This window comes from Natrix helvetica, assembly GCF_964273705.1.
Source record: "Natrix helvetica genome assembly, chromosome: 1".
Classification (NCBI taxonomy): Eukaryota; Metazoa; Chordata; class Lepidosauria; order Squamata; family Natricidae; genus Natrix; species Natrix helvetica.
The window spans coordinates 91,914,403-91,928,130 of record NC_138548.1 but is presented as its reverse complement, the minus strand read 5'-3'; the positions used below and the strand labels follow the sequence as shown (position 1 = coordinate 91,928,130).

Sequence of the window (13,728 nt, the reverse complement as noted above, 5' to 3'; positions counted from 1 at the left end):
TCTCTTCAGAGTAAATTGCACAATGGATCTTGCTTCTGAGAAAAGGTGCATAGATTTCTGCTAGAATTGCCTTCTTCAAATAACTATTCTGATCTAGTAACATATCCACCTCAGGCACTTCTGCCTGTTGGAAGGTTTTTCCTTTTTTTTTAAATAATTTTTTTTTTAATTTTCAAAACAAACACAACACAAAGAATCCTCCTTCTTTACATACTGTAGAAAGTGTATCAGTTGATTACAAAAGACTTTTATGCATCTCTTCCACAGTCATCAACCATAATTCATATTAACTCAAGTATTTTAACTCAGATATATTTATACATGTTACCATCATCATACCTCCATTTTCATTTAACTATAATTGTTTAAGCGTCCTTCATCATAAAATATACCAAGATTTAAAACATAACCACATACTGGCATTTCATTTGCTATTTCTAATAACCTCCAATAACACTGAATCCTTATGGCCTATTCTAGCTAAACATCCATAATATTTAGTAACAAAGTATATATATATGTGTGTGTGTGTGTGTGTGTGTGTGTGTGTGTGTGTGTGTGTGTGTATGTATGTATGTATGTATGTATGTATATATATATATATATATATATATGCTGGTTTTGTTGTATTCGGGTCTTTTCCCGTGTAAGGTTGAGATTGTCTTTGCAACGTTTCGGCAGGATCTCACCTGCCATCTTCAAGCTGTGGGCTTAAAATGTGATCGGAGCTGCCGTCTTTCTGTAAGTCTTGGTGGGAGGGGATGGGGTGCTGGCTTTGTTTCAGTAAGTGGAATGATTGGTTGTGTGGTTGTATCATGATTGGTAGATTGGTAGCAGCCTGCACCAATCAGCACCAATCTACCAATCATGATACAACCACACAACCAATCATTCCACTTACTGAAACAAAGCCAGCACCCCATCCCCTCCCACCAAGACTTACAGAAGACGGCAGCTCCGATCACATTTTAAACCCACAGCTTGAAGATGGCAGGTGAGATCCTGCCGAAACGTTGCAAAGACAATCTCAACCTTACATGGGAAAAGACCCGAATACAACAAAACCAGCATACCTACACCCGTGAAAATCTACGAATATATATATATATATATATATATATATATATATATATATATATATATATATATATATATATATATATATATATATATATATATATATATATATATATATATATATATTGTTATCATTATCCCTCCTTTATTTGACTGTATCCTGTATCATAACATTTCCCCCCAATAATCAAAACTTAACTAAATTTAACTTAGTTCTTTTTATTAGCCTTTATATATAACCAAAAAGATTTCTAATCTTCCTTTCATGGGTACCATTCAAATATTCATATCCAATTATTACTTATCATAACAATACATATGCATATATTATTATCATTATCAATTATTTATTTGACTATATCTATTGTCACTAAATTTCACTGTTTAATTAGTTTTAAATTATGCAGTTTCATCTATCAACCTGTATCTTTCCAGTAGCAAAACAGTCTCATGTCTTCTGCCATTTGTAGTATCAGTCCTCTAATCATCTCCTTAATCAAATTTGTATGGACTCCTCTTAGCAACTCATTGCTTATTAAGTCTCTCATGTAATTTCGATGCCCTTCTTCTGTTTCCTTAATCAGCTTATCTTTAATTGTCAGTAGTGTTATCAATGATGTTGCTAATAAAATTTCTCTCTTTAAATCCATAAATTCTTTTGTTTTTTCTTCTTCTGTATTCTTTATGGTCATTTTCCTCTTCGGTTTTTAGGACTCTAACCTCCACTTTTTCCACTTGATAAACATCTCCAACTTCTTCATCATATTTTACTGTTAGATGCTCTAGGTTTTCCAACTTCTTCTCCGTCCTCTCAAATGTGTTTGATAATTTCTGAATTTCTAACAATATCTTTTGCAGGCTTAAAGTTTCTTTCTGCTGTTGAAATTGTGCCATTTTCTCCAGCTGACAAACACTGCTGCTCTGGCTTGGAAGGTTTTTACAAGATTAAGCATAAATTCACAATAAGGTCTTATTTTCACTTTTCTCTGGTTAAAGATATACTTCAAAGGAACATCTGTATGCTTTTCTTCTTATCACTCTCTATAAACAAACAGTGAGACCTTGAAGTGCCAAGCCAGAATAATCAGTAAGGAAAGTAAAAGTGTTTTGTTTCCAATACACAAACCTCCAGCCTCTGAGTAGCAGTGTTTTTCTTTCCCTCTGTTGTTACAATTTTCTTTGTTTCCTTTTGTATATTTTTATATTCCAAGTTTTAAAAAAAGTCAAATTCTTGAATGAGTTAGAGAAGAGAAGGGGAAAAACACCCGCAGTAATGAAGAAGGAGAATTTTAGTCCATAGGTTACAAAGAATAATAATAAAAGAAAAAAATAGAAGAAGAAAACTTAATCCATTCTTTTTAAAAGGCTTGCATAAATTCCATCCATGAACATAGCATTTAAAAAGTAAGATAACCCACTGTCCAAACCATTCAAAGCTTAATTCCGCCGCTTATTTCTTCTGTTCTCAAATTTAAATTAACTTTAAGTTTTTTATAGGCAGTCTCTTTTAAAATGGTAAAAATTCCTCACCAGCTGGAAACACTTTCTCTTTCCGTATCCTTCCATTTTGGAGCCGCCCCAACCTAATCAGCCTAATGGCTGGATTTTTTGTCACCGGCTTGAAGAACTTCTCTCGGATCGATCAGGGACTTTGTGATGTCCCTGAGATCAGCAAGACATATTCTTCCTGTTCACCATCTCTGCGGGACGGTTTAGGTCCGATTGGACCACCCAGCACAAAAGTATTGGCTGTGGTCTTGGAGCATCGAGACCGCATGTCCATATCATCGCGATGTTGGCTTCTCCTCGAAGGCTTTTCCTTTGATGTTAATGAAGGGAGCCTTGTAAAAAATGAACCTGCTCATAGCCCAATACATAGTGAATGAAGAGATCCTGTAGAAGTACTTGCTACAGACTCACGTCTAAAACTTCTCATTAAGGAGCAAGACTATCCCTAATACCGTAACCAAAATTTTGAATTTCTCCTTTACTCATTAAAAAGTAATGCTGCCGAATTTAGTAGAGTGACCAGAGCAATCAAGTGAAACCTGTATATAGAAAAATGGCATACACTTGATTTAAAGTATGGTTTTCACAATAAGGTCTTATTTTCACTTTTCATAATCACTATTCAGGGCAAATTAGGAAACAGTAAAATATATTTCCATTTTATAGTTACATTCATATTCATTATTACAGGTGCTCCTCAAATTATGACAATTATTTTCTAAGGGAGAAAACTCCACTTCATAATCACTACTCAGGGCAAATTAGGAAACAGTAAAATGTATTTCCATTTTATAGTTACATTCATTTTCAAATATCTCACAGGTCTATTATTGAAATAGTCTAAACACAAAGGTATCATTTCTAAAGTTTTTTTAAAATGTGTTCTTAATTTTAAAAGAAATTCAGGTTTAGTGCTTCAAATGCCTGTAATGAAAATTGCCCACGATCAAATACCAAAGATATCAATAGCTTTTTGTTCAACTGTTGTTTGCAACTACAGTACAAAAAGCAATTTAAGGGATTTTATCAGCTGGGAAGAAGTTAAAAAACAACTGAATTCACTTTAGCCTTGCAGTAGTGTAAGTGAGAGGAATGAAGCAAAGAGAAAATTACAGGCACATATTTCTCCCTGAAGTAAAAAGGATAAATTCTTATTAAAAGATTGCTGCCTTAAATGCAGCAATTTCTTCATAAACTGAATGAATTTTAAAACTGAGGCAAATGGGGGGAAAAGAATGAGGAAGCAAATACTGCAAGAGATACGAGGTCTGGAGATAAACTGATGTGAAAAAGAAAAGAACTTATGATGAAGAAATTCTACCTGAACCTTATAGAAGAATCTCCAGAAAAATGAGAATTAAATTTGGTATAGTGTAATGTTACAATATTAAAATGAAATCTATGGGTTTTTTTGCTGGCAGATTCAACTTACAGGGAATTGGAATGTGAAGTTCTGAGTAACGGCGTAGATACCACTGTACCATTGTGTGGTAATTTTGGCGAAGAAGGCAATGAGTAATCTGTCATCTCCTCAATGTCGGAATGAGAAGATGCCGATTTGGGGGACTTCTTTTTCCCAAAAGCTTGCTTGAAAGAACTGCGTAGCTGAAAAGAGAAGAGCAAAATAAACACATAATGGATTTGGGGAAAAAATGCTTTACGTCGATAAAGAATAAAAGAGAGAAGAGCTAACATGCGACACTTAAAATAAAAGGTTACCAAGTCATTCCATTTGGTAGCAGTGCAAACTTAATGACTGAAGTAATTCCTTCCTAATGACTTTATACCTTGTTAAGGAAGCGGAGGATCTGAGTTGCTTTGCTGATGAGTGCTGGTAATAACAAGTGCTGCTTGGAAGCATTCTCCCACCCACCCACCCTTTTTTTGTAAACAGGACCTTAGTCCAACCTCTTTTCATCCCAAGGACTGTTTTATTAAGATGTTACGAGAGGCTTCAGTTATGAGGTGACATGGCTCAGACAGACACTGATGCAGATAGGGTTAATGGATGAGTTAGCTTATTTAAGATATGTCTTCCTTACCTCATTGACCTGCCACAGGAAGTGCAAGCAGAAAGGGAAGGGAAAGGAAAAAAAGACATGTTTTAACAGATAAAGCCAAAGACATGGAAAGCATTGGATTACTCAGACAAATATTAACCCTCTGCTCCCCCAAAGCAGGCACACATAATTATGTTACTGTGGTCAATTTTTTTTCTTGCCTTTTAATGTACGATCGGGATGTTTTGCACACCAAATAGTTGACATACAGGTTATTGTCTAAATGTATACAGTTATGTGAACTTCACTAAATCCAGCACAGGATGATAATATGATTTTTTAAACCTAAAAGCTCTCTTATTTTTCCCCCAAAAGTGATTGAGAGGTGAATGAAAAGTCTTGGGAGGAATTATATAAATGATTGGAGATCCTGATAAGGTTATAACATAATATGTTCAAAGTTATAACCATGTTGTCTCCTTCACTCACCATTAGTTTAATACACTGATCTATAATATGTCTAGAAGAACAAACTTGATCTCCTCCATGTGGTGAAATGTGATATGGTGCAGGAAAAATAGATCTTACTATTATGCTTAGCAAAATCAGGCCTACATATGTATCCTTCTCATTTCTCCTCCTCAACTATTGTGGAAATAATTCTCCCCTCTAGGATGTACACATTTATTTGATGCCCTTCAATTTAAGGAAAAGAAATAATTCAAGACTTTTTGGTAAAAACAACTTCAGACAATCCTAAACTTTCCAGATCAAGGGCCAAAGGAGATTGCCATATGATCAGGTGGTAAAATGTCTTCAAGTTACCCAAAACACACTTGTAATATAACCGTTCTAAAGGCCAAAACATGTTAAAAAATTAGTGAGCTAAATAGTTTCTGCAGAATTAATGTTAGTTCTCAATTATTTTCAAGTTCATTTGAGACAGTATATGGTTCATTTGGACACAACTCAGAATCCGACCATTTAGATAGACTATAGCAGCGATGGTGAACCTTTTTTGGCTAGCGTGCCATAAGCATGGGGAGTGCAGAGGGTGTGCGCGCGGGCGTGCTGCACCCATAATGCAATGCATGACACACACACCCCAGTTTGCTTACAGGGCCGCTTTAAGCCCTCCGGAGCCTTCAGGGGACTTCCGGAGGCTTGCCTGAAGGCTCTGGAGAACAAAAAAGACCCTACTAGTAAACCAGAAGTCACTTCAGGTTTGCTCGTAGGGCCGTTTTTAGTCCTCCAGAGCCTTCAGGGACTTTCAGGAGGCCCCTGAAGGCTCCGGAGGGCTTAAACCGGTCCTATGAGCAAACTGGAAGTCCGTTCCTGAACTTCCGGTTTGCCCTTAGGGTTGATATTTTGCACTCTGGAGGCTTCCCTATAAACCTCTGGAGCCTGGGGAGGATGAAAAATGGCTTAAAAAAAGGCTGAACTCAACTGGCCAGCGTGCGCATGCCACGCCTTGTGTGCCTTGACAAATGGCACCACATGCCACCTGTGGCACGCTTGCCATAGGTTCACCATCCCGGGACTATAGGAAGTAAGAGCTTTAGTTCAAACTACAATGACTTCTAGCATAAGGGACTTTGCATAATAGAAATCATGACCAATGAAGAAACAGCATCTAAAAATATTATAAAGTAGATTCTCTATCACAAGTTAAGTTTAATGAGAAATATTTTGGCTTCATAATTCCTACAACAATAGGTAAACAGACCCCATGGGAATAAGAAATACTTGCTCAAAAGAGGAACTTAGTTCAACACACACACAGATATTAGTTTTGTCTAATCAGCTAACACAAATGTGCACTACATAATGCACAATGAAGCCATGAAAATAATAAGAAAATTAAAATGACCGAAATATAATAAAATCTTAAAATTTCAGAAGATTCCAGTAATTTGGGGCAAGGTCATCAATATCGTTCATGAGCTTTTAGAATTAGAACAGAGAGATTCCTGCAAGATTTAGCAATCTCTTTGTGTTATTTTCATGGATTATTAATAGCAACTTTGTGGGCGACTATCATTATACAAAATTGCATGATGGTGTCATAACCTGAAAAGGTAGTTAGCTTTTGTCTAATTGCTAGACAATTGCTAGACATTTATCTCAATCGTTATTATAAATTACAATGTGTGTGCTAAATTGTATTAATTAATTTACATCTAAAGCAAAACTAAACAACCCAAAACCCGCTAGGCTATCCTCACACATACTGTATGTTTTAAACACAGAATGCTAATCCATATCTGCTGCCATACTTCCGTCAACCATGGTCTTGTGATTCCCACTGACCTTCTCCCTACAAGATTCCCAGACTTTCCAATTGATTTGTGGTAAGGTGTCAGGAATGTTGTAAATTAGGATCAAAAGACCATGGTGAGTGGTAACAATACTGTGTCATTTCACTAGAAGTAACAGCAAGAACCTTCCAAAATATCAGTCCGATGGGAGTAACGTAGGTTAGCCATTTTGAAGTATTTGTTTCTTTGTTTCTACTCCATCATTATTATTTTTACAAATAATTCAAGTTGGGAAACATATCCAACAAAACTTCCTCCTCCTATTTTCTACAACAACTCTGTGAGGTAAGTTGGGCTGAGAGTGACTGGCCCAAGGTCACCCAGCTGGCTTTCATGACTGAGATGGGACTAGAATTTGCATTCTCCCAGTTTCTAGCCTGGCGCCTTCAGCACCAGATCAAACAGGCTCTCTTGTATCTTGGTTGAAAGTGTTTTGCCTTATGACGCACCATTTCACCCAGTTAAAAGTTACAGGTGTGAAACTTTTAGTTGTATGTATATTTCGTTCTTCCATCTTCTGTAACAGAAATATGACTTTTGGGTTTCTGTGTCTAGTTAACTCTTCTGAAATACGTTAACAAAATATGTTAAAATCTAAAAGATTTTCAATTTACATATGTCTTACATTGCCTGCTCCTTTATCATCCTTCCAGGTACAATTTATCTGGAGCAATATACAGGCATATGAAAGTCAGCTTTGTTTAGTGGCTAAGGCACCAGGCTAGAAAGCCAGATACTCTTAAGCTCTAGTCCAGGGGTGGTCAAACTCAATTTCATTGAGGGCCGAATCAGGGCTGTGGTAGATCTTTGGGTGTGTGGCCTACTGGGTGGGCGTGGCCAGCTTGACACCACTCCCCAAACTGCTGGCATGTTCCTCTTCACATTGGGTAGACCGGGCCAAAGTGAAACGAGTAGACTGGGCCAAAGCCATGTGGGCTGGTCCCTTACATTTTCCAGGATGGCTCCATGGGCCAGATCTGACCACATCATGGGCTGGAACTGGCCCATGGGCCTTGTGTTTGACACCCCTGCTCTAGTCCTATCTCAGCCATGAAAGCCAGCTGGGTGACTTTGGGCCAGTCACACTGTCTCAGCCCAACCCACCTCACAGGTTGTTGTTGTGAGGAAAATAGAAAGAGAAAGGTGTTTTGGATATGTTTGCCACCTTAAGTTATTTATTAACAACAAAGTTGAGATACAAGTAAATAAGTAAGTAAGTAAATAAATAAATAGAGTGTGATTATGTGTTTTACTCCTTCACACTTTTTGCCACTAAAATTGGTTCTCTCCTGTAAGCTTTTGCCCATGGTATCTAAAATATATGATTGTAAAATAAACAAACAAACAAACAAATAAAAGGAAACCCTCAGATCAGAGATACAATCCTGCCCTCCTGTCCCAATTGTCATAGATTTGTCCAGCTGACAGAGTAAAAGCGTCTACTGAGTGCCTCTAATACATCAACACAATCCGGATAACCTTTTACTATTTGGCTTCTTATTTAAGATCCTTTGGTATATTCAAGGAAACATGCTTTATTCACTGGAAGACATTATTCAAACATACCCAGTTTTTTCTCTTCTTTTTCTTTGAGTCACACTCTATATTGCTTCCCACACTGGAATGACTAGTAGCACTGTTAATGCTAGAAACGCTGTCGGAAGAGTGTTGTCTTCTGATCCTCAAGTCAGTAGTCTGGGCAGTTCCACCACTTCCTAAATATTAATTTAAACATAGTTGTAGACATTTGGACATAATATTTGGCCTTTTCCCTCTACTCTGTATGTTTTCTATTGCTGCACCTTATTGCCTTGTGCAATCCTTATCGTTTATATTTCCCCCCCCCATAAACTCAAAAACCTAGGACCTTTACACTGTATTTTTTTCAACTGATATTTCTTCTATTAATTACACCTAACTTGGTTTCTTATCCATAATTATCTATGACAGACAGTTATTGTAGAGAGATAATGTCACTGACGCGCCCTAAAAAATTGGCTTTTCCAGCAAGCCGGCGTGGCCTGTTAATTTTATCTAATTTTTGAAATGTTAGTGTTATATTAATTGGGTTTGTTTTTTGGATTGTTTCTAATGTCCTTTTAACTTTTGTAATATGTGTTTTTTAATGCTGTACGCCGCCCTGAGTCCTTTGGGAGAAGAGCGGCATATAAATCCAATAAAACAAACAAACAAACAAACTGGAAAAAGAAGAGGCTTCCAGAGGCATCTACAGCTAACCACAGTAAGTCCAAAAGGATGAAATGTACTTTGTGACATCCCAACGCAAGACCAGCCCTTTTATTCTTGAGTCATGCCATCACATGCAAGGGGTGGAATTTTTGTTTTGACACACTGTTTCTCACCTGCCTGCCATTCCACCCCATGGAATCATAGAAGTAGACTAGAAAAACAGCACTAATTAAGGAGAATAAAAAAAACCAGATCAATTCTGATTGCTGTGTAAGCTTATCTAGTAATGAAAGATCAAATGGCAGTGACATGCTCCCGACAGACTGGAGAATAACAGACAGGCAGATAAGTATGACAAAGAGAGGCAAGACAATTTGTAATTATCTCTCCCTTTTGTTTTTCGTTCCAGAGATATTTGTAGTTTTGATCATACCAGACGCTTACATACGTCTGTATTAGTACAGTTCATATATCTGAATACTGTTTACTGTAAAACTATAGGTTTTTTTTTTTAAAAAAACTACAACTATTTAAAATTATAGTATACTAATAACAATGTCATACTCTTAACTATTAAATAATTCTGCTATTCTTTTTAGTGTTAAAATGACCAGGAACAAATTAAAGATAATTTAAGCATACATTATAACTGCCCTTAAATTTTATATCTCAATTTTGGTTTAATAATTTTTGTTACCACCTTAAATGCTCAGAAGGGTAGTAGATAGATAGATAGATAGATAGATAGATAGATAGATAGATAGATAGATAGATAGATAGATAGATAGATAGATAGATGATAGACAGACAGACAGACGGACAGACAGACAATAACTGATTATTGACAAAATACCCGCTTCCTATTTCATGAAAGACACTTTCAAGACTGTTCGATAATTATCTGTCTATAGGAAAGAACTTTGCATCAGCTATTATCAGGAGGCTGAATGTCCTCAGAGTGCTACATTGTTATTGAAAGTAAAGATTGCATTTTGGATTCTTTACCTTTGCAGGTGAGCTCAGGTGTGTTAATTACTCCATTAATGGCAGCCTGAGCAGCAGCATTTTGTTTTTTCAGTAATTCAATTGTTTTCCTTAACTCATTCAATTCAGAATCCTGAAGCATGAAGAAATCAAGCATACAAAAAAAATCACATTGAAGGTTTTAATAAGTACAATCAATTAACTGGAAAAATATTTTTACTCTCTGGTAAATCTGTGGCTGGTCCCTGAGCAACAGCCAGCTTCATGGTGCATGTCTCACATCTTCAACCATAGGGTGTAAATTCATGCACAACACTTTTTAATCAATAGTTTTCTCCATGTGCACAATCCATTGGATATGATGCATTGATTTGTCAAAGATATTTTGTTTCTCGCATTTACATTATGATGCCTGAAAATTCAATTGCCTTAGCACTTTTAAACTATATAGATGAGAAGGAATTGGTGGTACAGTATTACTCAAGTTTTAGGGACTTTAACCAAAACTAGAGCTTCTAAATGTGTCGGGCCACAGTCACCTATTCAATAGCCTTTACTGAATTTTGTGGGATCTGACATTTCAGCTGACAAGTGTAGGACTGCACAATTAGATGATTCTAATATCCAAATGACATTGAAGGGAAAATGTAACACCAAAATTCTCTAAGTAGTCAGTTCCGAATACATATATTTTTCTACTTTTATCTTTATGATAGGTCTACTGTTCTACAGAAAATATTCTTGATTTATGTTTAAAATGTATTAGTAGATAGAAAATATGATAAATTTTATTTATAGCTAGGATTGTTTCTATATCATATACTGTAGTTATAGGAAAACACAATAAAAGTGCAAAATTGGCCTAATGGAATCATTTAGTGTTGTTTTATTTCAGAGATAAACATATCTCCCTTTATGTAAACTTTTTAAATAAGAACCCATCTGGAAACTATCTGTAAGTTATTTGGCTATAGATGGATGGGATGCAACTGAAATTATCAAACAAAGGTATTTTTTGCTGAAATGCTAATTTTTTAGAATTGGAGAGAGAATGTCAAGAAAATAGGGATTGTAAAAAACTCTGTGAATGGAAGTTAGAAACCTAGGCTGACATTAATTGCTCAGGTAAGTGGTCAACAATCTCTTATATTCTTTCTTACAGGAAAGTTTATATGTTGATCACTGGCAAAAGAGCGAATCAAAATTCTGACATGTGCTGAGCTTTACTTTGCTTGCTAGCTTGATTTCAAAATCATCATTTACAACGAACTCAATTTCAAAAAGTTGATTTTGGAATCATTGGAAAACAAACAAGGGAATGTCAAACTTGCCTTCTGCTCTGCAGTCATGGTAAGACTTTGCAATCTAATGGTCATGTTTCCTAGGCTCTGCTCAAATGCTGCCACGAGGTGAGCCTGTAAATTAAATCATATGATCCAGTTGATTGTGAGGAAAAAAATTGTAAAATACTGCACAGCATACATGATAATCCGCAGATGGTTCCACTCTGCTGCGAATGTCATTTACAAACTCAATATAGACACTTGAGATGTGGGAAGCAAAATCAAATAGCTTTATAGCAACTAGCTATACACCTCTTGAATGGATAGCATTACCTAATCAAGGAACAAGTTTCCACAGAGCTGTGGCACCTGTTCCAACTAATAAGAACTTTTTAGTTATGCTGTTGCACAGTTAGCGATCTGTGCAGGGTGCTGATACTGAGTCTGATACAAACATGAATCTCTGACACATAGTCTAAAGCAGTGGTAGTCAACCTGGTCCCTACCGCCCACTAGTGGGCGTTCCAGCTTTCATGGTGGGCGGTAGGGGTTTGCTGTATAAATTTTATAAAGTAAAGTTACTTCCCTACTTTATAAATCACCATTACTGTGGAACCAGTGGGCGGTTGGAAAATTTTACTACTAACAGAGATACAAAAGTGGGCGGTAGGTATAAAAAGGTTGACTACCCCTGGTCTAAAGCAAGGGTGTCAAACTTGTGGGGTTCACGTTGTCATCATGTGACGTATCACATCTTCCCCCCCTTTGCTAAAATGGGTGTGGGTGTGGCCAGCACATGACATATCCAGGCCATGGGCCGCAGTTTGACAATCCTGGTCTAAAGCAATATTTCTCAAATTTAGAAATTTTAAGGTGGTACCAATAGAACAGAGGATTAAGGACTTCACAATTTGAATTCCACAAGAAACATGGACTTCCACTCCTAGAATTCCCCAGCCAGCATGGTTGGCTGGAAAATTCCTGAAATTGAAGTTACACATCTTAAAGTTCCTAAATTTGAGTAACCCCAGTCTAAAAGATGGCAGCTTTTTCCTCTAACCCAGTTCTGTTGTTATGATTATGTGGTACAGTAGGTTTTCTGCAGTCACCCAAAAGCATATCTGTCCTCACATTTACAGTGAAAACAACCATAAAGAGGATCGAAACATTGGGATATGTGGCTTTGACTTTTCTCTGCTGCTGTAAAAACAAACCAGACTGAGACTGTGAGAAAAATAGCAGAAAACAAAACAAGCTTAGCACAGAGTACATGTATTACACAGCTAAAATGTTTATTTAAAAATACTGGAGCGAATCATTCCTGTTTGAAAAAAATGTGCTAACCATATCAAATACTTGTAAAGGTTTTCATTTCAAATAAAAGAGAAAAGTGGGGGGGGGGAAGCTTTTAAGACGAAATCGTATTTTTGACTTTCGTAATATGAAGCCAAAAATGTGTTTACTTTTGGACAATTATGCCTGTTATTATCTTTTCAAAAAGACAAAATGTTCATTACTTTTTGAATAGCAGCAACCTTAATAAAATATTCCTACATTGTGTAGGAATAAGTGACTAAGACTTACAATTAAGTATTTCATAGCAAAATAGCAGGTTCAATTCTGGCATATCTGCTTGGCATACTGCTTTCCAGCGATTTTCGGGTATGTGGTGCTCATATCCCAGAATTCTATGGCCAGCATGGCTAGCAATGAGAATTCTGGGAGTTGAAGTCCATACACCTGGAAATTGTTAAGGGAAACATCGGTTTAATGCATGAGAGGAATCTTTTAAATTCATGATATATATATTCATCAGAACAGCATTACTTGCAGTAATTTCCCTATATTTAGCCTGACTGCTATTAGCATACTTGAGAGATAAGATGTAAATTTAGAAACCCATCATTTTGGATGGGTTGGTTTCATTTCCAAACTATTTTATAGACAATAACTTAAGACTGACATAAATTCTGATGATTTAACAGCTGTGCCAGCTTGATCAAAAAACTAGCCATATATGGAATGTCAAACTCTTTTTTGTGAAAGAAAAATCATGTGAGCAAGCTAATTTTATAGAAATTATGAAATATAATTTCTCTTATCATTTCAGTTGAAGGATCTAAATCATTGATTAAAAAAAAAGAGTATCTTCTACCATTATTATGAAAGGAGGGGGGGGGGGGAGGAATGCTGACCCCAATATTTTTATGTTTGCTTTGGGAACTACAACCATCGCAATGCATGCAAACATTTAAGATTAAAGTCAACACAGAGAAAATGTACACTGAAAAATATAGACTTCACATTGCCCAAATCTTTGGAGAAGCTGACATGTTACAGTACTAGCCTGACATTTATTTCTTCAAT

The 13,728-nt window shown here is 36.3% G+C and overlaps 1 protein-coding gene across 9 annotated transcripts in view; it reads right to left on the bottom strand.

Moving 5' to 3' along the window:
* The window catches only part of NAV2 (neuron navigator 2), a 316,849-nt gene that overhangs the window by 25,285 nt on the left and 277,836 nt on the right, over positions 1–13,728 (bottom strand). For all 9 annotated transcript variants that reach the window (XM_081938830.1, XM_081938823.1, XM_081938824.1 and 6 more), the window contains 4 exons: positions 11,410–11,493; positions 10,100–10,211; positions 8,471–8,619; positions 4,019–4,191 (listed from right to left, as the gene is read on the bottom strand). In XM_081938830.1, coding sequence (XP_081794956.1) covers positions 4,019–4,191; positions 8,471–8,619; positions 10,100–10,211; positions 11,410–11,493 — 518 coding nt within the window. The remainder of the gene's footprint in view (positions 1–4,018; positions 4,192–8,470; positions 8,620–10,099; positions 10,212–11,409; positions 11,494–13,728) is intronic.